Here is a 26,270-nt window from a genome sequence, read left to right as displayed (position 1 = left end):
AATTTTTGGTAATTAAAGTTTTGCTTGGGGTGAGACTTTACTGATCACGTTGATCAACTTAATTTCATATACAATGGACTACTTGCTTGAAAATATGATTAATGTAAACAAAATGTAGAATATTTGTAAAATATTCTACCGTTTTTGCGTGTATATATAAAAACCCCGATCAGTATGCAAAAGTTTGTTGCCGCTAACGTTGAGTTACAATTAGAGTTTTGGTGTATGAATAAAAACATCTTATAGCAAATTAAATACAGAAAAATTAAATTTTTTTTTTTAATTTTATTTTTTATGCTTGACATTCTTAAAACTACGGAAATGACTTCCTCTGGGAACGAATAAATAATTAATGCCTATGTTTGCCGAGTAACTGAAGTAGTGGAGATGGCGCATCCTGCTGCATTCGCACATCGATTGCAGAGTCCGAGAACTCTGAGCAAGGCGAGCATCCGCAGTTGGAGGGCAACTCGTGCTAATAAGTATATCATTAAAAGTTTAATGTTAATTTAAAAAAAAATGTGACAAACCTTCTGTGTAAATGTGTGGCCATCTTCGCAAATCATTTTCACGGAAATCGGATGATAGGATTTTATACTGCAGCAAGTACAGAACTTCTCGTGCATGTCCGTGAGTGTATTGTACTTGGAACCAGAGGAGCAGGCACCCTCGCAATCGGTGAAGCCCTGAATGGGATCGACATTCACACATATTCCATGTCCTTGCACAGGAAACTTGATAATCTCCTTTGTACGCGACTCGGCCAAGGAAACAGGCAAACATGACGCTGCAAAGAACGAGGAATTAAGACGGACCGTACTTAGGATCTAGGACTTTACTCACATTTGTCCTCCACCAGTGGCTCCGACTTGCATCGCTTGCAGCAGCCATCTTGGTACAACAGGTGGGATAGGCAACTGCCCACATCCGGACATACTTCTTTCGAGGTGGTAACCAAAAACTGACCATCCTTCTTCAGGCAACTGTAGGTAGTGCAATTGTCCGCCGACCTCCAAATTGCGTTAACTTCGTACAGCTTTTGCTCAAAGATGCACGAAGTCTGGACACACTTGCCACAGCATTTGGTTTTGTCCAAGTTCTGGTAGCTGAATCCTGGGGCACAGTCAGTGAGACACTGTTCCAAGGTGCTGACCACCTGGGCATTGCCATCCGGACCATAGGAACATGTCTCCTGCTTGCAAACCTCCTTGGCATGAGTCCACTTATCACCCACTGGCTTGGTGAACTTTGTGGCTTCGTCGAGCTCATACTGAACAATGCACAGATCCTTGGGCGGTACTGAAAGTTAAGTAAGTATTTTTTAAAAGCGAATTTCCAATAACCAAGATATTTTCCCTACCACAAGAGTGCTTGGCGCAACACATTCCTGGCTCCTTAATGGTCTTCACTTCGTAAAATCGTTCTTGACAGTTAACAGGCGCCTGGGGGCAAGTCTCCGGCTTACACTCAATCTTCTGAGTGGGGCAGCAGCCTTCTTCTACCTTTACAATGATCTCGCCTGGCAGGAGCTCACGCAGCTCAATAATTTCGCACTGGTCCTTCGGTATGCACTCTAAGGAATATTAAGGTTAAATAAACACTGTATATATAGGGGAGCTTTAAGGCCTTACCGCATATGTACTGCGAACATCCATTGACATCCTTTTTCTCCTTCTTAAATTGTCCAGGACCGCAAATTGGCACCAGAGGGGCAAGGCACAATTTGGATGGGTCCTTCGTCTCCGGGACACATCGATACCTGGGACAGCACTCATCCACGCTGACTATGGTCTCAGGTCTATAGCCTTCGGCGCAGATATTCTCCTCCACCTGGCACTTCTTTTCCACACACGAGGTCTTTCCTTTAGAATCACACTGACACTCGGTGCACTTATCCTTCTTCCATTTCTCGTCAGGCAAGTGGAGTCCATCATCGCACTTTGTGCACGCTATTTCGGGCACACACTTTCCACCATCCATTACCTTTCCAGGGGGACAGAAGCAGCCCTCGAATCGCTCCGAGCTCAAGCACATTTCATCAGTCTTAACGGTATGAACTACTGCCTCGTTTTTAAGACTCACTGCATCAAATTCGGATAAAGCTTTGATGGTATCGCAATTCTTAGCACAGCCGCATGGCTCGTAAACCATATCGCTGGGACATTCGTAGGGACACAGTTGCGGTCTTCTCCAATTGGTGCAAATGCCGTGCTGGTTACACTCCTTGGCATAAGCGGCCAGAGCCACGCAGACTCCTTGCTGGGTGTTTCCGGGCTTGCAGATGTCCTGCTGACAGGCGGAGACATAGGCAATGGGATCCACAGCCAAAGGACACTTGCCAAATAGCTCAGCATTGTAGAACTGCAAACAAGGATCCTTCTCTGGCGGTAGGGGTATGCAGTGCTCCTTGGGCACATCCTCACTAAGACACTCTTCAACCAATCCCAGCTTGGGCTCATCCGCCTGCCAGCTTTGGATCACATCCACTCCTGCTTTCTTTTTAGCCGGATTGGGCTGAAGATCGTTGGCTGCATTGCCATTACAGTCGCCGCAAAGTCCCTCCATCTTGCTTCCATATTTGATACTTGGTACGCCCAAGGAGAATATCAGGTCTTCGAAGGAGGCAGTCAATTCCACATGGGATTCCGGGAGGGAGAGCACCAGTTCCTTGCCTACCACTTGCCGAAGGCTAATCCAACTATCTTTGTATGGTATTTTCTTAACCTCGAATCCATCGACCAGGACCTGCAGGGATTTGGGTTTCTGTGGAACGCGTTGAACATGAATCACATGGTCGCCGTTGAGAATGTGCAGTGATTTAGCGCAGCTGCCGCCTTCCACTGGAGTGGGCTGTCCCAGTTTCTTACAGTCATCCATGCTAACATACACCTGGAATGTGTGGACACCAGGGAGGACGACATCGCGTGACAGCAAATAGGTGCAGTTTCCATTAAAGCTAAAACTCTTCCGGTCGTATGTCATGTACTTGGAGGCGCCCAATGAGTTGCACACACAGTCCTTGCACTCGGATATGGGCACGCAGTTGGGACCCTTACGGATAGTTCCCTCGGGACAATAACATCCCGGGAAGCAGGCATCCGGAAGCACTGGGCAGTCGTCTCCGAGAACGTTATCGCAGGATGGCTCACAACGTCTCTTGTAACAGTCGGTGTGAACCAATGGCGAGGGACAATTGATCTCGCACTGGGCAACGGCTCTCCATGTAGTCAATTGAACTAGTGGATTTACACTAAGACACTTCTTCACGAAGCTCTCCAAGATGTTACACTTGCAGGCGGCAGGATCTCCATTGTTGGCCATCATGCAATTGCAGGCAGCTTCGAGACAGTAATTGTTAAGAAATTGCTTGTAGTTAACTGCCTTGTGGCAACGAGCAAAGGTTGGATGACTGTAAAAAAGGATAATATATCAATTCTTTTGTAATTTGGATTGTAGGGAATTATTCTCTGAATACTTACTGAATGATGTTACACAGCTGCAAGGCCTTTGCCTGCATCTCCCTGGGACACTTAAGATCTCCGCATTGGTCCTTGGGTATCCGCTTATCATACCAACTGTCGCCAAACTTTTCGGTATTTGGAATAATCTGACCATCTGGTGATCTCTTGTCATCCTTTGGGTTTCCATTGTAGTAGCCACACAAACCATCGACGGTGCGAATAAACTTGGATGATATGCCCACTTTGACGATTCCAATGTCATCTAGCTGTACCCAGAAGCCATATTTGGTGGACACGGCCAAGAGAGTCTTGCCCGGCTGGGAAACAACAAATGAAGCCTTGCAAATGGGCGAATTTATCAATTGCTGTACTGTGAACTCGTAGCCATTAAACTTGAGTTTCAGATGAGGCAAAAGGATCAACTCATTGCCAGCCTCGGTGTCTTGAATGGTGATCACCTTGTGACAGACTTTGCGTGTCTCATCGCTACACTGCTGATGGACTAAGGATCGAGAACAAATAATTACAATAAGTACAGTGCCTTAACGTAAAATGATATATCTTACCCGATATTGACCAACTACTCTTATCAATATCTCTGGCCAGGATGTGGCTGCAAGGTCCGTATTTGAAAACAGTTCCATCAAAGGTGGTAAAGCTCTTGCCACTGATTTCACACACATCATCTTTGTTGGGTCGAAGAACGCAGGTGTATCTCAGGCAGTCTCCCACTTTGGACGCACTCATATCCAATTCCACGTCGTATTTCTCAGGACACTTTGGTTCCGTGCAGGTGACAGTCTCGTTTTTGTCCACTTGCTTGCTGGGAATGGGCACACAAGTGAACTCATCGCACTGCTCTTCCAGTTGGAAGTCCAATTCCCGGTTGGGCATAGCCAGAATTTGTTCCTTGGACGATATGAACTTGGTCTTTGTAATAGTCGTTCCATCGTCCACTATTGACACCTGCTTCGAAAAGGTGAACATCTTTGACATCTTTCTAGACTTCTTCTCCGTAATCCTAATTTTCATTTGAGGCGGACAAACGGGGACGGGGCATGTAATGACTTCAGCTGTAACGAAACAATTTAATATTCTATATGAGGAATCTGTGATTTTTTATTTGACTCACTCTCATTCTTTTCTCGGCTGACGTCAGGCTCAACAGTGAATGAATCACTGCAACTGGCATCCTCATCATCAGCACAATCCTGAACACCATTACACCACAGAATTTCGGGTATGCAATCTCCGCTGGACGGGCACAATCTTTGGTGTTTGGGACAGGGTTCGCACTTACAGAAACAGTCGCTGGTAATTACTGGACGCAATTTACCGCCCAGACATGGCGGGCACTTCTTGGGTTTGCAATTCTTATGACCACCGAGCACGCAGACGCAATCCTCGCAAGCTGAGTTCTCAAATTTGCTACCTATTGGATAACTCACATAGTTCTCTATGCAAGGACAGAGATTGTGTTGAACACAGGTATTGCCATCCCAGAAGAGTTGATCCTGGCACTGACATCCAGTAGTCGAATTGGAGGTCGACACACCATCGCAGACATTGCACTTGGTGGGCATGCTCTCCTCAACGGGCACTTGACGTTGTATTTCAGCTTAAAATAATATAAAATGTTACATTGGGATAAGGGATTTAAAGAAACTAAAAACTTACGATATGGTAAGAAGCATCCGAGTGGTTCGATTCGCATATTGATGTTCTTCTCCCAATAAGCCGGCACAATCTTAATGTACTGCGTTAGAATGGGATTCTTAAAATGATGTCTGCGCTCCGTTTCAGCATCGTGGTTTGCCTCAAAGATGCGTGGCTGTCCTTCGGTTGAGAGAACTGTATTCCAAGTGGGTTTCTTCTTCGAGAACATCACCTTGTAGCCAGTCACCCATCCATCTGGACCACCCTTCGTTACAAATCCAGATATATTTCGTGGCTCCAAGAAATCAAACTCAATGAACTCGTTTTGACTATTTGCCAAGGGGCGCCAAGCTAGTGGTGTCGATAGCTTTAGCAACTCCAGAAGCTGTGATTTCTTTCCCAAATTGGGTTGCTGCCACAAACTGCTCGATTGAACTTGATCCTGGTACATTTTACCCTCATCCACGCCCATGAGATCAATGCATTCCAGATCTACCAATCGAGCCGGACGCTCAGTGATGGGTGGAATTGTTGGAACTGTGGGCATTGGCTTAGGGTCTTCCTTATCTCCACAGATCAGGAGCTCCACACGCATGGCTATAGAGCCATGCCATTTAAGGGGATAAATGCGAAGGGAACTTGCTTCAACGGGGATCTTAAATAGAGTCTGGACTGGAGCCCTTGAATCCAGGGGGCCATTGAACATTTGAGGCTTCTCCGTTTCGTCCACCAGATAATGGTAGGCGATTCCATCATGACTGTGAAGGATCTGCAGTAACAAATAAATGAAAAATTCAAAAGTAAGGACTAACAAGTTCTTACCTTGAAAAGAGTAACGTAGTTATCGAACTCCGGGCTACCAGCCATTACCACACCATAGAATGGCTCTGGCTTTGCAAAGTTTAGTTCCAGATACTGCATCTGATCGTTAATGCTGGGTGACCAGCTGCCCCTCGGATGTTCCTTGGTCAGGCGAGCCATTTTCGGGCCATGTTCGGGCGCCAACTGAGAACTGGCATTGAAAATGCTATCGGGCAGTGAAAGTGCATGGTTTTCAATCTTGGGAATGAGGCTAAACAAGAAAAGTTCGATATCAATAGAGTTTTAGTTATGATGGGATAAAGATTTCCTACCGCTCTGGAGAACATTGTAGAGGTGGTGTTAGGGTAACAGGGTAAATTGGAACCAGAGGTACCGGATCATCTTCGTCATCTAAAATAAAAAAGAGAAAATATATTATGTATGTATGTAAGGTTAATGAGTTCAACAAGCCACGTACCTCCTTTCTCGGGAACTGGTTCTGGTTTATTGGGCACACAGGTGAAGGCATTGTCGATGCACTGACACACCTCAAACTCTCCAAGCACGGGTTTGTGCGGCTGAACGTAGTGTTCCGCCTTGTCCATGCAAGGACATTCATCAGCATGAACGCAAGTGTCCTCATCTCGCCAATACTTTCCAAGCTTGGGGCAATCTGGTCTCAGCTCGTCCACGCAACCAGGCTTACAGTGTTCGCCGACCTGACAGAGACCTCTCTTCTTTAGGATGCTGCCATAGTAATGACACGTGTGTTCACACTGATTGGCACACTCTGACTTTATTTTGCCGGGTGGACATTGCTTGATGGGCTCGAATTCCGGTTCTGGTTCGGGTTTCAAGCCACAGTTGGGTTTGATCTCCGTTACGGTTGCAATATGATCACAAATCAACATGGTTGGATTAAACATCATGTACTCCCCGCAGGTTTTTTCCACGTAGATCCATCCGCCCTCAACTCCCTTGGGCTGGCAATGCAAGAACTTGTGGCAATCTCCTGGGAATTCCTTGTACTCCACAACGGCAGCATCGCAGGCCAGACCAAGTTGTGGCTTTTCAGTGGGCTTTGGCACGTCGGGCTCTAGTTCCTCATCGCACTGGCAAAAGGCGCGCAGTTCATAATCGTGACATTTTCCAATACACCGAAGACCCTCTTCCAGACTGCAAACCACATTCTCGTCCATTTGCTCCGGTGCCTCGTGGGTATCCTTAACCCGGCATTCCACCTTGGTCATATATTGCTTGAGGCATGTGCCGTAAACATTTTCCATTCTATCGTAGCGTGGCACCTTCTCCTCATCATTTAGTCGCACACTCTTGTCCGATGTATCCCGATCCTTGTCACACCATCGAGTCCATCCCCTGACGCACTTGGTCTGATTTTGAGTAGCCAGAGGCGTTGGTACAGTCGTGCCCTCAACGAGTGGAGCCGGATGTCCTGTCGTTACAGGAACATCACACTTTACACCGCTGCAAATCTCCTTGCGCTTGGAGCATCGACAGGTGGCACATGAATCCGTAAAGGTAATGTCACCTTCGTAGAATGTCTTTCCATCTCTCACCATACACACTGGCTTGCACTCGGCTTTGGGTACACAATCGCGGTAGGTATCGTTTAGGTAAATAAATCCATCCTCGCACGGCTTGATGTGGCATCCCTCGAGGCAGTTCTCCCGGTTGCACATGCGCTCCGCGATTCCTTGATCGAGGAAGTTATCACAGGTCTCCACAGCACAGGCAGGAGTGCAGGCTTTATAGTCCGAACAGTGGGGATCACATTGCATGGCTACATATAAGGATATGATATGGTTAAGATAAAACAATATTCGTAAATGTGGTAAGGTAAGTATTAAATACTCACGGCAGAAATGCTGTGATCTCCAGCGAATATTGATGCCTTTTTGGGCACAAGCATCCGCATAGGCAGCCATAGCAGTGCAGAGACACTCGCAATCGCCGCCCTGATCGCAGGCACATGTATCGAAAATGCATCGTTTCCAGAAGCGTTCCAGAGGAACTTCAGCATGGCACTCCTTGAACAGATCCGACTTCAGAGCTCCACACTTCAGTTGGGCCCAGGTCTCGCGCTCCGGGTGCTTTTTGCAGGCATCGATGGGCGCCACTGGAGCTGAGCAGTGTGGCTGCAATTTCCAGGCATGGCCAAAGAGCATGGGACTCGTCTCCAATCCCATCGAGGGTGTCTGCATATCATCCAGACTATTGCCATTATAGTTACCGCACAGGCCGCTTACTTTCTGGCGCCACTCGTTGCCCAGCTTCACGTAAACCCGAGTGCCTTCGTCCCACTTCACTTGCAACTTCAGCGGGATCACCTCCACCACCACAAAAACTCCAGCTTTGTAGATGTGGAAGGCATTGTGACCTTTTGAGTTGACACTGTCACGAAGCTCTATAACAAATATATTTAATATTATGATAAATTAAAAACGAAATTTACCTACTTTTAATAGGCGTCTTGTTGGGATCAGTGCTGTACGCAGAGTCTGCACTCAGAAGCAGCGATTCTTCAGCATGGCCAGTGAGAGCAATTTCCAGGGACTTTGAACAAGTTACACCCATAGTGCCACACAAAACATTCTGGATGGTTATGCTAAAGCCATCGCCATTGTCGAAAACTCCCTTCGCAAGGACATAGTCACAAGCGCCCTGGAAGTCGAAGTCGTGGCCATCGAAGGTGGTGAAGTGGGAATCACCCCAAACGCTGCACGTAGACTCGCAGCCATTCTTCGAGCATTTCCAGTTGCCAGACCTGCACTCGCAGAGATTGCAGTCCTCCTTGATCTTCTCGCCGTCATCGTAGCTCTTTCCGGCATGGTGGCAGGAGCAGTTGCCGGGCAGAACGCAGGCCAAGCGGGAAGTATCATAAACGTATCCCTCCATGCAAACGCATCCGGGAAGACAATCCGAAGAGTCGGCCACATACTTGTCCATGTTCTTGCACGTTTTCGGTTCCTTGGGCGCACATTTGGTAAACTCGGCGTAGGGTTGCTTGGCACATTTTGAGCGCAGCTCTGATGACGGCGGATACTTATCTTTGTCCCCCGGCTCGGCATCCTGGCAGTCCCACACGCCGTCTGTGCAGGTGCACAAATCTAGGAATTTCTCTCCCGGTCGCACCTCTTTGTAGCCCGGTCGGAAGGACATGCCGTCAAAATTGCAATGGCACATCTTCTTCGGCACGCACTCGCCGTCTTCGTTGACATATTCCCCATGGGGGCAACGACATCCCTCGACGCACTCCCGCTTGCAAGATCCTTTGCTGGGGAGATCGTCGCAGGATAAGGCACAACCATCACCGCACTCGTCAAACACTTGACCCAAGGGACATTTTACAGCTGGTAAAATAATCAATATGAAACATTTTTCTTATAAGAAATATTCTTTTGAAGACCTTCTTCCCTTGAAACCTTAAAACAAAACTCACCGCATTCCTTGACAGACATTCGCCAGCCTGTCTTAACACCCTGTCGCATGCATTCTGTGCCGTAGGCGGAAAGGATGGGACAGAAGCACTTCGACATTTCATCCTTGCAGGCGCATGTATCGTAGAGGCAATCCTCATAGAACTGCTCTGGCTCCACCAGGAAGTGACAGTCCTGAAAGATGTCCTGAAGAATCCAATCACAGAACTTCTCTGCCTGGGCTTTCTTCTCCGGGTTCAACGTGCAGGGATGAGGTCCTTGATGGGTTTCAGCCTTAAATTGACAAGTGTCCTTTGTCCGCCACTTGTCGGCAAAGGGTTCCACGGCCGTTTCCACATCGCCCTCAGGCGTTAGAAAGTCATCCTGTGTGTTTGAGTTAAAGGTTCCGCAAAGGCCCTGAGTTTGCCCACGCAAACTGGGCGGTGCATCGATATACACTCGTGAAACTCCGTCCCACCAGACGCGTATGCCATCTGCGAACTCCACAGTTAGGAAGGTGGAACTTGCCCGGCGGATGAGGACCTCGCCCAGTCCCAGAATCTTGGGTAACTTGGCGATGGGCTTGTCATTAACTATCGTGGTCAGTCCTTGATCGAGCTTGATAACTGATGAGGTACCATCGCGCAGGATAAATCGAATGGTCACCGCCTTTGTGCATGACGGATCATCGGGAGCGACAAAATTCATTGACTCTGAAACGGCTCCCGAGCAAGCCACATTCTCCGCCTCTACCGAAGTATTTTGGGTCTTCAGTAGATGATAGGAGCATTTTCCCATAAAATCATATCGTTTGCCATCGAATGTCTGATAATGCGGATCTCCAACGGCCCCACAGCGGGCACCACATTTATCCTCCGTGCAGCGCCACTGACCGTTCTTACAGGTGCAGGTGTTACAATTCTTTTTCACAGTCGACTCCGGCTTGAATTCCTTGCCGCGAAGGGAACATGGGCAAAGTTCTCGAGTGATGCAGGCCTCCTTGTACTGCACCGTTCCTTCCGGACAAAAGCAGCCTTCGTTGCAAGCGCCTTTTGAGGCTGGTAGCGCCAGGTCTGAATCGCAAGTCGGCTCCACATTTGGACCACAGGCCTGATAAACGCGCCCAAAGCCGCAACTGATGGCTGGAAAAGAAAAATGTCGGTTATTAAGTTATTCAAATCGAAGCAAATTTTCTGTTTTACAATCCCGTAAGTTACTTTCTTTTGATTAATTTTTTGATCTTGCTGACTTACGACAAATTTCCAGATTGCGCCAACCGTGCTCTAGCTTAATGCCCTTGAAGGCGCACTCCTTGGCCAGCATGGCAATGGCATCGCAATTGCAGCTTTCCGGATGCTCTCGATTGGCACAATTGCAGTAGTCCGCCATGCAGGTGCGGATCAGGGCGTCGTAATTGAAGGGTTTAATGCAGTCACCGAGCTTTTCGTTGGCCAACAGACGTTCACAGACTGATACAGCCTTTTGCAGCTTGGATTGCTCACAGGAATCCATACCGAACTCCATCTCTGCACTATTCTCCACCTGACACAATTCACTGTGATCCTCGACACGCCAGGCATCTGCGAAGGCCTTGACAGTGGCCAGCTTTTTGCCCGTTCTGGAGGTCAAGTCCGTGTTAGAATCACCATCCAGGGTTCCACAGAGACCTCCAACTTTTCCCCACATTTGGGGTCCCGCCTGCACGGATACATACTGCCGATGATCCCAATCCAGTTTGAGGCCTACAGACTCAAGATCGATTTGCACATGCTGTGCCACTGGCATAACCTTCATGCCCATAACCTGGACAGGCATAGGAAGTTTCTTAATCGGTGTGGTCAGCTGCATGGTGCCATCTAAAAGGAGTTTTAATAGTAATTTCATATGTTTTACTTGGCATCAAAGCTCGTACTCAGGTTTTCAAAAGTGTATAGAACCGATTGCCATAGAATTTTCAAGGTGTGTGCGCAGCCATATCCAGAGCCATAAGGACAAGCCTTCAGGATAATGTCGAATGTACCCGATACCTTGTCGGTAATTAGCGTGTGTGAACAGGATAGAGGAGCCCTGTTGGGAACAATGGATTACCCAAACCGATTTACTTATATTTTTATAGCACTCCACTTACTTGAAAACCAGACCATCAAAAGTTTTCATGTTAATACCACCCCAAGTTGTGCAAAGTGCTGGTCGTGGGGTTTTGTCGATGACGATATCCAAATTGTTGCTCTGGTACAAGGAATAGCTGCTCATGGTGACAACAGTTTCTTCCGATGACCACCATTCCTAAATTAATTTTCTTTTTAATTTTTTATTTTCAAATGAAAATGATGCAAATTTACGTACACTTCGTCTTTCCAGATCCCGATATTTTGCCAGCAGAGCAAGTAGTTTTTGACGTTCTGTTTGGAGTTCATAAGCCATTTCACCACTCATTCCGCGATGATAAACACCATTCTGATGCGTTACACCTTGCATGGATGATGTGGAACGAACGGTGTATCCAGGAGCTGTAGTATTTTGATTTAAGAAGAAAATCTATCTTTAATTTTATAATCTTAATATGCGACTTGTAAGACTTGGGACAACTATTATCTAAAGTTATGTTATATATTCTTACGGAAAATACACTTTGGAAGCGGGGCAGGCAAATATTGTCCTTGCAGATAGCTACACTTGTACTCTATGTCAATTCGTCCTTGGATTTTTAATCCTGGCACTTGAGGGCAGCTAAATGTGCAACGAGCGTCGTCCATTTCGTAGGCGCACTTGTAGTTTCCATTAAAATTTATATTAGTCACATTGCATCTGTCAATGTCTGTAAAAAGTAATAAGAAATTAAAGTGGCTTTTCTAAAATCAAGAGAGGGAAATTATAAATACGATAACGAAAATGTTATAATGTTAATATTTTGAAGTATAATCTGTTTACTTACTATATTGACAATGGTTTCCGCGGAACATCTTAGAGCACTGACAGACATTAAAACTAATGCACTGACCTCCGTTTTGACAGGCTGGCGCACAAGTAGCTGAAAGAACAAGTTCGAATAAAAAAACTCCCAACTTCTCAGAGGTTTCTGCTCACGAGCACAATCTGGAGTTTTGGATATCCCAGTTTTGGTGTGCACCCACTGGCCATTGCGGCACTCAATGTTCGTAATTCCACTGCCGTCTGGGAACTGGAATCCTCTCATGCACTCCGCGTGGCACATACTTAGAAAATAATTGGATTGTAGCATCCCTATATAAAGCCAGACCTACATATATAAGAGCTCACTTGTTCTTGCAGGAAACCTTGGAGTTCTTCGGTGCCTTTGGAAAGGATGCACATATGGACTTCTTCTGCTGGCACAGTGGACCGAAGTAGTTCTCCGGACACTGGCACACTCCGGCGGAGATACAGATGCCATTGTTTTGGCATTGAGGTGTACATTGTGCCTGGCAGGGTGGCACCTCCGCAAACACGGAGTTGCCTATGATCCATCCATCGTTGCTGCAGAACATCTCCAGGACTGAAACGTCCTGTGCGAAGCTATAGCCAGTTGGGCAGAAGACTTTGCAACGACCATTGTGGCATTCAGACTGAACATTGGACGGCAGTTGGAGGGCTGAACATTTTCCGAAGGCTGCTAGAAGGGGTCCTCCGCCTCCGTAAAAGTTGCTGTTGAAGATTTTATTTTAATACTTCGGATACATTTTCTAGTTGTTTATTTATAATTACCCCTTGCCACCCATGCCTAAAAATTCCAAGGTTTTGGTAAGCAGTCCTCCAGCGGCATGAGACGTCTTTATCCCGCCATAACCTCCACCGCCACCTCCACCAACACCATATCCTCCTCCGTAACCACCACCGCCTCCTCCAGAACCGCCATAAGTGTATCGTGCACTATAAAATAATGTAATCCAGTTATATAATCCCCCGCTGAACTTGGCGAATTATCGCGGTTTCTTCCGACTTATCATTACCTAACTGCTGGGGCTTTGAGGATGTTGAAGTTAATGTGGCGTTCGTTCCGTTCGTTCTCCTTATCGACGACTTCCGGTGCGGCCTGGTACAGCGGGCTAAATTCGCAAATAATCATTAGGACACAAAGCTTACTTTTACGCAGCTAGCAATTAGAATGTTGAAAGGACCATATTTTTTTTTTAGGAAATTGTAGTGGTAATTTTGAAGATAATTTTAAAAAAACCCTTTTTTGCATCAAACTGGTTGTAAGTTGTGAAGTCTTCGTCCTTACGATACATTTTGTTTATATTTAAAGCAACGACCTTAATGAAAGTCATTTTTCGAATTAAAAACATTTAAAGTATTATAGAGTATTTAGATCTTCATTTTTAAACTTAGATGGTTATTAAATTATTTATTCAATTGCTATAAATTAAGGATATAACAATATTATTGAAGAAAAATATGGCAAGAGACACAGTTCATATGCATTTATGCATGTACACTTTAAATATTTATTTTTTAAGACGTATTTCTTCCTATAATATCCGCTTTTTGTATTTATTTGCACAAAAACTGTAAATTTCTCCTTCACTCACTTGATAACATCGTCGTCATCATCAGTCATTACAATGTCTCCATCCTCTGTCAACACAGATGAAATAAAAAGCAGACATAACGCCACTAAAATCACTTTGTTAGCCATTTTGTTAGGCTAATCGGAAATTCTTGGTTGAATTGTATATACAGGAAAATCCTGTTGGTAGTTAGCACTGGTAATCCATTTCTGCAAGGACACTGCGAAGCTGTTAGTCCTTCTTAAAATCCGGGCTTAGAATTCACTGTTAAAACTTTTACACTTAGCACTTTTCACTGTATTTATATCCACTGAACTTGACGATTTCGATGCCCGATCGCGACTAATGGTCCCCATGAATGGGGAGCCCCTTTTATAGGCCCGATTCCGAAGCTGGTTTATCAGAACACTCGGAATTGTTAGGCTCAAGCCCACTACTTATCCACAATCCGCAAAAAAAAGCACCATCTTCAGCTTATCAGCATAGCCGTTCTTAAATTAGAAACGCGAATGTACCAAATCTGTGCCAAGTTTAAGCTGATACTAATGTCATAACTTTACTAAAGTCCACGATGGGTGTAAGAATTTTTTGACTTGGGGTAGCCCCATCTGCTGATATGTCGCCATTCAAGAGTTATCTGGTCTACAAATAGCTGCTGAATGTAAAGCGTCCTATGCAGAAACATATCCATTGGCATTGAACTTGGGTGGCGGAATATAAACACTTTAATGTTGGCCAAGGGTGAATAATTCAAATATTCAACGTACTTCATTGTGACCGTTAAAAGTTATCGGTTCAAGCAGTGCAAATACTGAATGCAAGCAGTTTACGCTTCATGCGTTTGACCAGCAGCTTATCTCGTAGCTCACTAGAGGGCGCATTGGTGTCAAAATTAGTAAAGTAAATTGAACCTGCCTACAGAAAAAACTTTTGGGTACCAAATTTAATTAATGAACGTATTTAAAACAATTGAAACGTTTTAAGTGGACAAATATCTTTAAAAATCAGGAAAAATGTTTTTAAACACTAAAATCTTGAGATTATGTTCAAAGTAAGCCATCGAAATTAGATTTCTGATTGAAAAAATACTGAATACATTAGAAAAAATATTTAATATATTTCACACTTAAAGGCAGTGTGTAGTTTTTTAGCCAACATTGCAGAAAATGTGAAATAATCACCATTGTTATATAAATAATATTACTAAATACACTTATAATTATATTACTGAGCAAATACATACTGTTGTGATATACAAAGATTATAGTTAATTCTATATTGTATACTTTCCTCTCTTGGCTTAGCTTTATATTAGCTTAAACCAAACGTGTTCAAAATAGAGTCTATCAAATGGAATATTATTTGTGAGCAGGATCCTCAAGGTTTTGAATTAGACCAAATAATTCCTCATTTGTGTTGGTCGGTTGGCTGGGTTTGTTCTTAAATTATGTTGTTTGTACAAGTCTCTCTGTTTAATATACAACTCCTTGAAATCCTCACTGCTGACATGCCTGCTAGCGGGTCCCAGATATATTCCGTCTCCACTGTGATTGAAATTTTCCCTCAGTTCAACATCAGGTTCGTATATGTTCTCGATTAGGGTTTGTCGCGATTTTACTTTTTGAGTCCGCATTTCCTGAACAGGTTTCTTGAGCCTAGCCCGTTGCGAAGCAAGTCCGGTGCAGCTCATGATAATGGCGAGTAGAACACAAAACTCAATCATGGCTAATATTAGACTGGCGGCAAGAAAGACGCTGTACTGTTCGCGATACCAGTTGTCCAGATGGGGCAGACAGGACTCGGTGTGACGTTCCCTTTCGTAGGACAATCGTTCCAGAGACTGACACATCGATTCATTGGCCGGCTTGGGGTCCAGATATGCCATGGAATGATCAGCATTCTGCAGGACACAACAACTGAGCGGCACCGGCCAATTCCTTTGTCCATAGCCCTGTAATCTCCACAACGATGTGTCGTAGTCCAAGGAACTTCTCATCCCGCAGCAGCCGAATCGGACCTGTGCCAAATCCAAGGCATTGGTAAACTGCTCCTGCCCCGGAACTCCATAGTTGCTCTGCAAGGATCGCACCATCTGAGTCTCATCCAGGCTGATTCCGAGGCAATGTGGCCACAATGTGATGGCCAGGCACAAAACCGATTCGGTCAGGAGGAGCACCACAACGCTCAGGAAGTATATGGTCAGAAAGCAATAGGTGTGAAGGCAACTGGCCCAGAAACCCACAACGGCGGCCAGAGTAGCCACAAATCCCGCAATCGCCACACCCAGTGCTATATAAAAAAGCAGCGGCTGCGGAAGTGAGCTCAGCCGATCGCTGGATGCAGCCAAAAGTCTGGAGAGCAGAATGCGTTTGTTATCGGAGAAGATATATAGACCTGATACTACCAGCAGCAAGCCACATATCTGAAAAATGCAATTAGTCAATAAATATAGCATATAGGAACACTAAACTAACTAAAGCAGGAAGCTATACAACTTTCACTTTAGTTAGTCACTCACCAAAAACAAAAAGTTACATAGATTGAGCACAAATTTGTAATTAAAACAGCAGGCCATGTTTACATCAATGCGGGTGTGGGTCTTTCAAACTTAATTAGAACCAAACGTTTTATGACGAAATGCAATTATTGCGACATGTACAAAGATCAGCAATGTTGGTGATGTATATCTGGATGTACTGCATGCTCAACAACGTAGATGTGTAGATACTCCAAATCCGAAACTTCAAAACAGCACCCGTGTATTTTAACTCGGATATATTCAATGCGGTGCCATGGACAGTACAATTTAAACTAAACAGTGCGGAGATGCAACATTCTGTGGCAAGTTCAGAGAAGCGAAAGTAAGAGACCACAGAGAATTCGCTCGTAACTCTCTACAAACCCCATGATGGGTAACTCTCATTGAAACTTTTCAAGCGTCGCGCTTAGCTTAGCAAAACAAAACCGAAAACACTGTCCATCCACCAAAAATTTTAAACTGGAGACTGAAAAGAGAAACCCATGCATGGGGCGCAATGCTCGTTGCTCTTATTTGATCACTGCCACCATCTCCGTGTGTGCAACCATTTGGAACCGTTTTCCAACAAAAGCCGACAAGCAACAAACAATTACACGAGTTGAACTTTAATTATTACTAGATACCGAAATTTATGTAAAGTTCTCTCTATGGATCACAATGTATTGTGGTAAAGTTATGTTTGCTATACCCGTTACTCTTCATAGTTTATTATTACAAGGGTATATAAACTTCGGCTTGCCAAAGCTAGTTAACTTACTTGTAAGGGTATACTTATACTTAGTTGCCAGAATTCATCGTCTATATGTGTGTGTACCCAAATCCTAGTAGGCTTGACCTAACACTTCTACACAGACTAGGCCTTGACAAATTAAAATCTTGTTAAAAATAATTTGTGTATATTCAAAAACATTCGAACTGATAGCGCCATTTGAAGCGAGTGAATCCGATCCAAATTATGCTTAAGATTCCAAATCGGCGCAAGATGCCTGTGTCAGAGCAACAGCCTCGAATCATCAAGATAGAGCGACCAACGACTGGAAGGATACTTGGTCCTTTGAAGATGCCCAGCGTGCAGCAACAGACCTTCCTGACCAAGAACAACCCAAAAATATCCGAAGATCTGGCCAGTCGCTTGGAGACTCTGCAGAGACGTGTCCAGGAATGGAAGTCTTCAGGCCAAGTCTGAGATAAAACGTTAACTTGGGGATGACGCAAAGTAATCTTTCAGTAAACCAATAAAATATTGAACCAATCGAAGTAACTTACATTAACCAAATAAACAAGTAGTTAAAGCCAAGTATGGGAATATTACTTCAATGAGATACAAATATACAAATTATGTTCATTTGCGTCTACTTTTGTAAGCCGAGCTTTCTTATCAGTTCTAAAGCCAATCCAAAATATGCACAACACTCATTTTTAATGATAATTAAATAAAATGTAAACTTGACTCCTATAGCCAAATTGGCTAGTTTTCAGAGGTTACCAGTCGTTTGAACTGGCGGTGAGTGACCTACTTGAATGGGCGCGTGCAATCAATAAGTAGTGCGTTGATTTCTATGGCTTCCTTGTGGTTTTGGTCTTAAGCGATTGAACGCCAAATGGCTAGTCATTCGGTGATTAGACGTCAGTGGAACGGTAGCATGGAGCGTTGGTGCAACAAAGTGGCTGTGGTAAGCGGAGCGAGCGCCGGAATTGGTGCAGCATGCACCCGTGCTCTAATCGGAGCAGGAATGGTAGTGGTTGGTCTGGCCAGGCGGCAGGAGCGAGTGGAGAAACTTCGCAGTGGTCTTAGTCCCGAACAGCAGTCTCGGCTTCACGCAATCAAGTGCGACGTTACGCAGGAGGATCAGGTTTTGAAGGCCTTCGACTGGACCTGCCGTCAACTGGGCGGAGTGGATGTGTTGGTGAGCAATGCTGGGATCATTGGTACCGGAGAACTCAGCGAGCGGGATGATGGTGCTGCCATGCGATCCACCATAGAAACAAACATCATGGGCACCGTTTACTGTGTCCGCGAGTCCTTCCATTCGATGAAAAGACGAGGAACCGAGGGCCACGTCGTCATCGTGAACAGCGTGGCGGGCTACCAGGTACCCAACCTGGGACCCCAGCTTCCCTCGCTCAACATTTATCCGGCCACCAAGTTTGCCCTTCGCGCCATGAACGAGATCTACCGCCAGGAGTTCCAGAGGCACAAATCTGCCGTGAGGGTTTCGGTTAGTATGCTTAGGAGTCTTTCGAGTATCGAGTATTGCTTCTGCGTCCTTTAAGTATCGGTGTCTTATTTAAATTTCTTTTGCAGACTGTCAGTCCCGGCATTGTTGATACGGACATCTTGCCGGAGCAGATCCAGGGTATTATCAAACAACACATGCCCATGCTGCGAAGTGATGACGTCGCTGATGCCGTTCTCTGGGCAATTGGCACTCCGCCCAATGTTCAGGTAATTAAATCGCAATATGTAGATTTTTATATGGATTTTCATATTTGCATATAACTTTCTTACCGCTGACAGGTCCATAATATAACTATCAAGCCGCACGGCGAAAAGTTTTAATCACTGTTGCGATAAACTATCAAATGCAGACGACAATTTCAATAGATATTAAAGTTTTATTTGTACAGCTTACACTACACTAGTTGCCTTATTCTAAAAATAAAATTGGATCATAATGTTCATTTATTTTCAAGAAATCTCTTTCTTAAATCTTAGGCCTATTAAACTGCAGCACATTGCCCAGTGTCGGCGAATTCGATTCCCAAACACCGGATCATACCCCAAATCAAACACCCTTTTCCACCGACACTTTTTTTGCTCTCTCCGAAGGACTTTCAGAGTGGATTTAAGAGAGGTTCGCCACGGGTTCTTTTCCATATCGTTCCAAAGCAGCTCCAAGCTGCTCCTCAATGCATCCAGGCGATTCAGTTGTGTGGAGCCAGTCGCTCTGTAAACACCGTTCCTTTGTCCTCTTTTTTCGCTTTCTCAGATTTTGCATCTTTCGCCATCTGTTGTCGCGTGCATCTGTTGATTGTGTTTTTACACCCCTAAAGCACCTTTTAAGTCTGTTGATGTCAGGAAACTGCAAAATTTCACTTATTTGTTTGATTTTTAAACAGTTTTTCAAACAAACGCTAAGGAGTTTTCCAAAAACTGAGACATATTTTAAATATGTGCTATAGTTTTGAGTCCAAATTATTTTCTAGAAGTTGTACTACTGACAAATTATGAAAGTAGTTTAAAGGTTTTTTTTATGTCAACAAATACTCTAAAAACCTCTTTAATAAAATGTCACTGTATCTCAACCACTCGTTAATACACTGTAGTTGTTCGCTGAATCGCCACGATATCGTTAAGAAACTCAATTTAAATGCACATATTACATTTAGCCCAAGCTGACCAAACGGCTCAACTGTGGTCCTCGTCACCTCATTCGATTTGGATGGAGGAATCTCCTTCTGTATTCATGAAAGCTGAAAAGTTTTTCGGTTATTTATTTAATGGGTGCTGAATTTCGCGGAGTCCATTGAGGGTGCTCATGGTTCTGCTTTCCATGAAGGTACACCCTCCATATCCATGTACATATATTTAAATTACTGCGCTTGTATTTATGCGACTTTTGTTTTTAATTAATTTTTTAAGTCCCTTTGCGGAAATTTTTGCGAACGAAAGTTTTAATAGAATTGCTTATTCTCTATATTCATATATTCTACTGAAGAATATGCTTTCATTTTTTTATATTTATAACCATTAAATTTTTAATTCTTACATTTATATATCATCTTAAAAATCCTCACGACAAATTTGTGCTTATCGCTATGTTCCGAAAATGTGATGCACAAAATCTATCCCAACCGTCAAAGAAATTTAATTTGGTTTCAAAATGCACAAACGATGACCAATAAATTATTTATTTGACAAATGTTCATCAGCGCATAAGCTGCTCAATAAAATAAAACTATGCAGATTTGGCAATAAATAAATGTTTAGCGGCTAATTTGGCAATGTAAACTTAATTTTCGAATACATTCGCCTATTTCCACATAAATTAGCGTAAGCCCCGTCATCGATAAGGCAATTAATGTGCGGAGAGCAGCCAGCCACTATGCAAATGGTCATATGTTAAGCGCCATCCACCGAAATGACATCTATGCGAGATTATAAATCACAAACGCTGGTTTCCCGTGGTCGATGGCAATACAAGTACTATTAAAAGCCATTCCGATGAACCTCGGCTCTCATAAATCATAAAGGAGTGCCATCTCAGTTTCTACTTCGTCCTTTAGACCTGGCCTCCCATTGTCTTCAAATTTATGTCCTGAAATGGCCCTTTGCGTTCGGCATTGTCCTGATTTCGTTCTTGAATTTCTGCTTTTGAGCGATATGCTAATTAAATAGAGAGCTAAAATAAATATGATTTTTGAATTAATTAAGTTTTAGACTATTGTCTTAACTGAGGCACCCCTTGTTAGTGAGCATCAATCGATTAAGTTTATTGAAACCCATATAAGAGCTTAGGTCTGCTGCCTTTGGTATACCTCGTGATGTATGTATGGTAGGCATATGCTTGTAATAAATTCAGAAGATAAACGAAGCTGCCGGCAAACGGATTGAATGGAGATGGAGCATTCAGGACACTTGCCTTGATGACAGGGCAGGCTTAAAATCGATTGCGTACGACTCGATTCATTCAATCAAGTTAAATAGAATCGGAATTCTGGAAACATCAGCTGAAGGCTCCTCTGACTATGGGCAATTCAGCCTATTGTTCCTCGGACAAATGCGAAGTACATGGGCGTATCCAGAAGTGATTTCCAAAGGGGAATCGTAAGGCAAAAAATCTGTCTTAATGCCTTAATGTAAAATTTTATAAGACATTAAAAAAACAAATGATCATAATATTGAAAATAATTGTAATATTTTTGTATTTGGGTTATTGCATTGCTGTGTTTGCTTTACTTGAATGAATATGATAACAAAGTCTGACATCGTTGACTTAAAACATTACACATTGTATCCTTGCTCCAATTGCAATGGGAATGGTGTTCCAGAAGCTCTTCAATATTTCCAAGAAATTAATTTGGATGTATGCAAATCTAATTGATTTGCCTCTTTACGTAGCTCTAAGAAAAATAATTTATGTCCAAATTGCGTAATACGAAAACAAGGATGTTTATGGCACAATAGATTTTATTGAATAATGGTTGATTTCACAGCGCCTAATATGTGTGGTGGCCACAGAATTCCATGGCTCTCTTCATGTCCTGTCGTACAACCTACGGCTCATATGCTTTTCATTTTCATTGGTTATTTGTCGCTCGAGTTGTTTTTCGGCAATAAAGATTATAATCTTTGTATGCTATACAGAAACCAGCAATAACGATAAAAAGAGGAATATGGTCTACCACAGCTAAAGCTGGGACAAACTATTTTGCTACCAGATAGGATACAAATATTTTTTGTAAGATGCGGGAAAAGCTGAGGGTATTTGTGCGTGGAAAGATAGAGAAGAGTTTCAGTCGCTTAAAATAAACACTAATAAAAGCAGCATACCCATTCATAACTATTTTCCTTTCTTTTATCCCTTTTTCTCTAGCGATTTCGTAATTTTCGTTTACATTTCTCACACCCATTTGGTCATTATAAATAAAAAGATAGGCGTGTTATAATAATATAGCTATAATTTTTTATTTTATAAAATTTGGTTTTACATTAATCTAAATATGTATAATTTTAAATTGTCCGAATTTGGTGATAATATTATTTTCACCTCCGGCAGGATTTTCAGGAAGATTCCAAAAGGGGAAATCTATTTATAAATTGAATGACATTTTCCGACTGCCGATTTATACGCTCAGCTCGCAGCTTTCGATCGTTGGTAATATCTCTAAGAAATGTCGACCAATTCGAAGCGAGATTTGGCAATTGCTGAATAGATATTTCAGTGGGTGACATCGTATTTTTTATGGCTCCAATGTTTTGGCCAACCGGTGAGTTCTCGTTAGTTGATACTGACACAGTGTTCGTCATATTGAAATAAAATGTTTAGTTTTGGGTGACTTGTGACTGGTGGTATGAGGCTCTTGAAGCAGACTGATTTGAAAGTGTCCATGCATTGGATTATATAGAACTAACCAGGTACATTAACATAACTCTTTCGCGTTGGATGCAGGTAGAATCCGTGAAACCCCACGGATTTATATATGCATACCTAAGGAAGGTAAGGTAAGTAACAGCTGCATAATCCCCCAACAGATGGAATAGCCTAATATAGCCATAAATGTCGGATGGGTATAACAAACTTGGGATTACCTGAAAAACACTATATGTTTTATATTGAGCCATAGGTAAGAGAATAGGAATATTTCGCCATCGAAAAATCTCAAGACAATTTGTCTGATATTATTGCAAATAGGAAAAAAACACAATTCAAAGAAGTGGCTGCAAATGGAGGCCCACCGAGGAAATGGATAATGATGATACAAATGGTACAAAAAAGCTTTTGAGTGTGATAATATGTACTGTAATGATCGCCTAAGGTAATGTTATTATTGTTAAAACACTGTTTAATGAAAAATATAATACGTATATTTTCGGTGGCAGGAGCAATTTTCTTAAAGGTATGCAAAAAATGTTTTAATCTGTTGTATTCGTTTTTTTTTTTCGTATTAATACGCATGCCATTCCAGCATCCTGTCGCCTGCGAAATCGAGCAATTTAATTATACTCATATGGAAAAATAATGATGCTGCCGCTGCATATTCTCTGGAAAGGTAAACATTGTCATCCAATGAAGGCTTCAAACTGCCGGGCGACAATTGCAATTAATTGCATATTTTAAGCCATTCCAGATTGGAACCGCAGACGTGAACAACAACAATTGCAATACAACAAGAAAAACAAAAATTATATATGTTTAATGTGCGTAATAAAATGAAAAAACAAAAGGATCGGCTTGACCGTTATCAAAGGAAAGAAATTAATTGGTCTTTACGCCAAAAATTAACAATTATGACAATAAAATGCATTCTGTTTATCATAGGAATATCCGAATTATAATTTTAAATTTATCGGGGCAATAAACATGTAAATAGAGCTGAAGCGAAAACAAAAAAGGCTTAAAATACTGTTTAAATTAAGAAAGTGCAGTGGGATTATGAGAGATTTAAAGTATCGGCTTACCAAGAAATTGAACCATACAGTAACTTTAAATGTTGAATATAAAAATGGCTGCCATTTTTTTTAGGCTGAAGAAAGGGAACTTACATTTGGCATTGCCTACAAATATTTTGTGAAATTCGAGTTTGTTTAGCTTCTGTGGCACCCCAGATAAAAAGTACTCTTACATTTTATGGCATTCTCGGTGCCCATGGAGTGTGCAATTGCCTATCTTGTTTTCCCAAAATATTTTTAAGGGTCCTCTACGTGAATACTCGCGACTTTTACAAGTTTCTGGGGAGGCCCGAAAACAGGAAACAAAAAGCAGATCGCATAGGCAGTGCGGAAAGGATTCATGGCCAACTTGGCGTGTGTGTGCCACTTGACAGTCGTTTAAATGCATTAAAATATTACCTTCTTCAACATGAGCAAAACAAAACAGAGGCAAGGGCAAACATGACATCCGCCAAATTTCCACATGCGATAGACTTTTTGGCGGGGAAGGGTTGGTTCTGGCTCCATGGGGAAGTTACGCCCACTAGCAAGCCAGGGAAAAATCAAATCATCAGCCAAGGCCGCGCCAGCCGATGACTACAACAATGGTGAAAGGATAACTTTGGCGTGGCAGTCTGCTGCCCGGACAGGAAAAGGGTTTGCCACAGTACTGAAGTGGGAGGGGACAGAATGACTGAGTCGACTAGTTAACACAAATTGAAATTTTGAACCAGCAGACCGAAAAATAGGAATGCTAGAATCAAGCTATTGCCGTTGCCGTTTTCAGATACAAAGTGTTGAATTTTAACGAAATTAATTTAACATTAGGCAAAAAAGTTGACTCATATTATGTTCTTATATAGAATACATATTTTCACTATAGTTATTTGGATTTAGAATTCGAGAAATTTCTGCACATTTCTTACATATAAATTAATAACTGCCTGAGCCACGACTTGTAGCAAATATTGTTGTGGCACATTGTGATTTTTATAAGTCTTAAGTGCTCCCAGCAAACTAAACCAAAACTATAAAAATAAGGCGAGCGAAGCTGAGCGGAAGAAAAATAGAGGAAGGACTTCAAGAGGAAAGAAAGTGGTAGTGGCCGGCGGAAAACAAAATATTCATGAACACAGTCTTATAAATAAATTTCAGCCCCAACACAGGACCCATCATTGGCACTTCCACCCTTAGCCTCGGTCGCACCCACAACGCCAGCCTCGTTGTCGTCTAGCGATGCAGCTGCTATGTAGCGATATAGTGGTAGAAACCGCCAAAACGGCAAGAAAGTGGCTTTGAAGCGGCTTGAAAAACTTAAAAAATATGCCAACAGAGAGAGAGAGAAAAGGGAGCATCAAGCTTTTATGATGGTTCGATTTCGTGGAATTAGCAATGAGCAGGAATCGCAACAGAATGGAAGCAGTCAGGGTTCGACGTCGACCATTTGCCACTGAAAAGCAGTCGCTTATGCAGGAGGCGAATTTTTAATAATGCCAGCGCCAAGAATTTGGAATGGTGCAAATGACTGTAGAGTGGCGAATACATAATGCAGCAGCCATCAGGGTCCAACCCGTAAATACACTCAGCAGAAAAGATATAGTATCTCAGATGTGCAAATGGGAAATTGTAAGAAAACTTATTATTAGCTTAAATAACATAACCAATCAACAATAGTTCAGTGTTGTTTAGCAGTCTAGTAAAATTCGAAATATTCGAATATGTGTCAAAAAGATTCCTATAAAACACACTAAAAAAATCACACAATACATCTTATTTTTAAAGCTTACTTATGCCAACTCCTTTGTTCTCTTGTTTACTTGAATTATCAGCAATACTTAGATAAATATTAAACATTTATATTTTTGATAATTTTATTCTAAGTATTTCGTTATCTCCAATCCTCCACTAAGAAAATCAGAGCGAGCGCGCTAAATCCATTCAAATTAATTTAAGCCATTGACATTGACAGGAAATCCCGATTATGTGCAATTTGCCGAACTTTCAACTCCACTCCTAGGATCGTTAAGTGAAGGCAATCGTCAGCCGGAGGCGGTTGGCGACAAAAAGCCATGAAATAAATTATTTCAAGAATCAATTACAACTAATAGCACAGACCAGCTGGAAACCAATTTAATTCACTTGAGTTGCATACGTAGCGCGTTGGCCAAAGGATGAAGCGGGGTCTGTATGCCAGCCGGGGACAAAATTCAGGACCCAGTGGCCCCGATGCCTTCCGTTGATTCGCAATGTCTCCGATTGGGTGGATGAGGATGTGGATGTGTTCATTCTCGGGCTATGACTGCCTTGGGTGTGTGTGTGCATGTAAATCACATATGCGATGATTTAAGCCAATGCATAATTGATTGTAATGCTTGGCAAGCCGATTTCGGTTTGCATAAGCACAAGGCCAAGCACACAGCATCCAGTCTTCGGAAATTAGCCGGTTTGGATGTGGCCCGGGGAGCAATGAAAGGGATCTTTGAAAGCTTTCCTTTGTAGATTGGTCAAGTGGGCCTTTTGAACTGGGAAGTTTAAAATTTGATTTGGCAGGTTAATAAGCATGAGCTTATCTATTCCTTTGCCTATAGAAATCGATAACGCAGTCTACACAAATATATAAGTATTATAAAAAGTGATGGATTAATGCCATTTTACGTTTTACTTACAATTACTTTATATTTTGTAGCCCTTAAAATA

The 26,270-nt window shown here is 42.9% G+C and overlaps 5 protein-coding genes across 5 annotated transcripts; 2 read left to right on the top strand and 3 right to left on the bottom strand.

Moving 5' to 3' along the window:
• Window positions 1–255: 255 nt before the first annotated feature.
• On the bottom strand, window positions 256–14,210 carry LOC6605606 (hemocytin). Its single transcript, XM_002030388.2, has 26 exons — window positions 13,903–14,210; window positions 13,324–13,419; window positions 13,079–13,243; window positions 12,635–13,018; window positions 12,443–12,570; window positions 12,291–12,386; window positions 11,976–12,173; window positions 11,702–11,865; window positions 11,484–11,641; window positions 11,268–11,422; window positions 10,609–11,211; window positions 9,379–10,497; window positions 8,396–9,289; window positions 7,795–8,343; window positions 6,397–7,719; window positions 6,251–6,329; window positions 5,940–6,189; window positions 5,139–5,886; window positions 4,594–5,079; window positions 4,028–4,534; window positions 3,480–3,963; window positions 1,632–3,409; window positions 1,361–1,573; window positions 844–1,299; window positions 531–787; window positions 256–475 (listed from the first exon to the last, which is right to left on the bottom strand). The coding sequence occupies exons 1-26, from the start codon at window positions 14,007–14,009 to the stop codon at window positions 350–352; spliced, it is 11,523 nt and encodes a 3,840-aa protein (XP_002030424.1). The 5' UTR covers window positions 14,010–14,210; the 3' UTR covers window positions 256–349.
• An 827-nt stretch (window positions 14,211–15,037) lies between these two features.
• On the bottom strand, window positions 15,038–16,668 carry LOC6605605 (tetraspanin-15). Its single transcript, XM_002030387.2, has 2 exons — window positions 16,400–16,668; window positions 15,038–16,303 (listed from the first exon to the last, which is right to left on the bottom strand). The coding sequence occupies exons 1-2, from the start codon at window positions 16,454–16,456 to the stop codon at window positions 15,272–15,274; spliced, it is 1,089 nt and encodes a 362-aa protein (XP_002030423.1). The 5' UTR covers window positions 16,457–16,668; the 3' UTR covers window positions 15,038–15,271.
• Window positions 16,669–17,205: 537 nt separating this feature from the next.
• Window positions 17,206–17,717, top strand: LOC6605604. Its single transcript, XM_002030386.2, has one exon. It carries the CDS (start codon window positions 17,376–17,378, stop codon window positions 17,604–17,606), a length of 231 nt encoding a protein of 76 aa, XP_002030422.2. The 5' UTR covers window positions 17,206–17,375; the 3' UTR covers window positions 17,607–17,717.
• A 334-nt stretch (window positions 17,718–18,051) lies between these two features.
• Window positions 18,052–19,079, top strand: LOC6605603 (farnesol dehydrogenase). The gene is made up of 3 exons (XM_002030385.2): window positions 18,052–18,639; window positions 18,726–18,866; window positions 18,939–19,079. The coding sequence occupies exons 1-3, from the start codon at window positions 18,064–18,066 to the stop codon at window positions 18,978–18,980; spliced, it is 759 nt and encodes a 252-aa protein (XP_002030421.1). The 5' UTR covers window positions 18,052–18,063; the 3' UTR covers window positions 18,981–19,079.
• Window positions 19,080–22,166: 3,087 nt separating this feature from the next.
• On the bottom strand, window positions 22,167–22,529 carry LOC116801143. The gene has a single exon (XM_032718960.1). It carries the CDS (start codon window positions 22,449–22,451, stop codon window positions 22,206–22,208), a length of 246 nt encoding a protein of 81 aa, XP_032574851.1. The 5' UTR covers window positions 22,452–22,529; the 3' UTR covers window positions 22,167–22,205.
• Between the last annotated feature and the right edge of the window lie 3,741 nt (window positions 22,530–26,270).

This window comes from Drosophila sechellia, chromosome 3L (assembly GCF_004382195.2).
Source record: "Drosophila sechellia strain sech25 chromosome 3L, ASM438219v1, whole genome shotgun sequence".
NCBI lineage: Eukaryota > Metazoa > Arthropoda > Insecta > Diptera > Drosophilidae > Drosophila > Drosophila sechellia.
The sequence above is the reverse complement of the archived record's forward strand: the minus strand, read 5'-3'. Positions and strand labels throughout refer to the sequence as shown.

What these genes read in the sequence shown, in the direction of transcription:
- LOC6605605 (XM_002030387.2), bottom strand. Translation starts at nt 16,456, where the DNA reads ATGGCCTGCTGTTTTAATTACAAATTTGTGCTCAATCTATGTAACTTT. An exon ending in TATGTAACTTTTTGTTTTTG is followed by an intron (nt 16,304 to 16,399) that starts GTGAGTGACTAA and finishes TGCATTTTTCAG; the next exon opens with ATATGTGGCTTGCTGCTGGT.
- LOC6605603 (XM_002030385.2), top strand. Translation starts at nt 18,064, where the DNA reads ATGGAGCGTTGGTGCAACAAAGTGGCTGTGGTAAGCGGAGCGAGCGCC. An exon ending in AATCTGCCGTGAGGGTTTCG is followed by an intron (nt 18,640 to 18,725) that starts GTTAGTATGCTT and finishes TTTCTTTTGCAG; the next exon opens with ACTGTCAGTCCCGGCATTGT. An exon ending in GCACTCCGCCCAATGTTCAG is followed by an intron (nt 18,867 to 18,938) that starts GTAATTAAATCG and finishes TACCGCTGACAG; the next exon opens with GTCCATAATATAACTATCAA.
- LOC6605606 (XM_002030388.2), bottom strand. Translation starts at nt 14,009, where the DNA reads ATGGCTAACAAAGTGATTTTAGTGGCGTTATGTCTGCTTTTTATTTCA. An exon ending in ATGTTCGCAGTACATATGCG is followed by an intron (nt 1,574 to 1,631) that starts GTAAGGCCTTAA and finishes AATATTCCTTAG; the next exon opens with AGTGCATACCGAAGGACCAG. An exon ending in GCCACACATTTACACAGAAG is followed by an intron (nt 476 to 530) that starts GTTTGTCACATT and finishes TATACTTATTAG; the next exon opens with CACGAGTTGCCCTCCAACTG.
- LOC6605604 (XM_002030386.2), top strand. Translation starts at nt 17,376, where the DNA reads ATGCTTAAGATTCCAAATCGGCGCAAGATGCCTGTGTCAGAGCAACAG.
- LOC116801143 (XM_032718960.1), bottom strand. Translation starts at nt 22,451, where the DNA reads ATGACGAACACTGTGTCAGTATCAACTAACGAGAACTCACCGGTTGGC.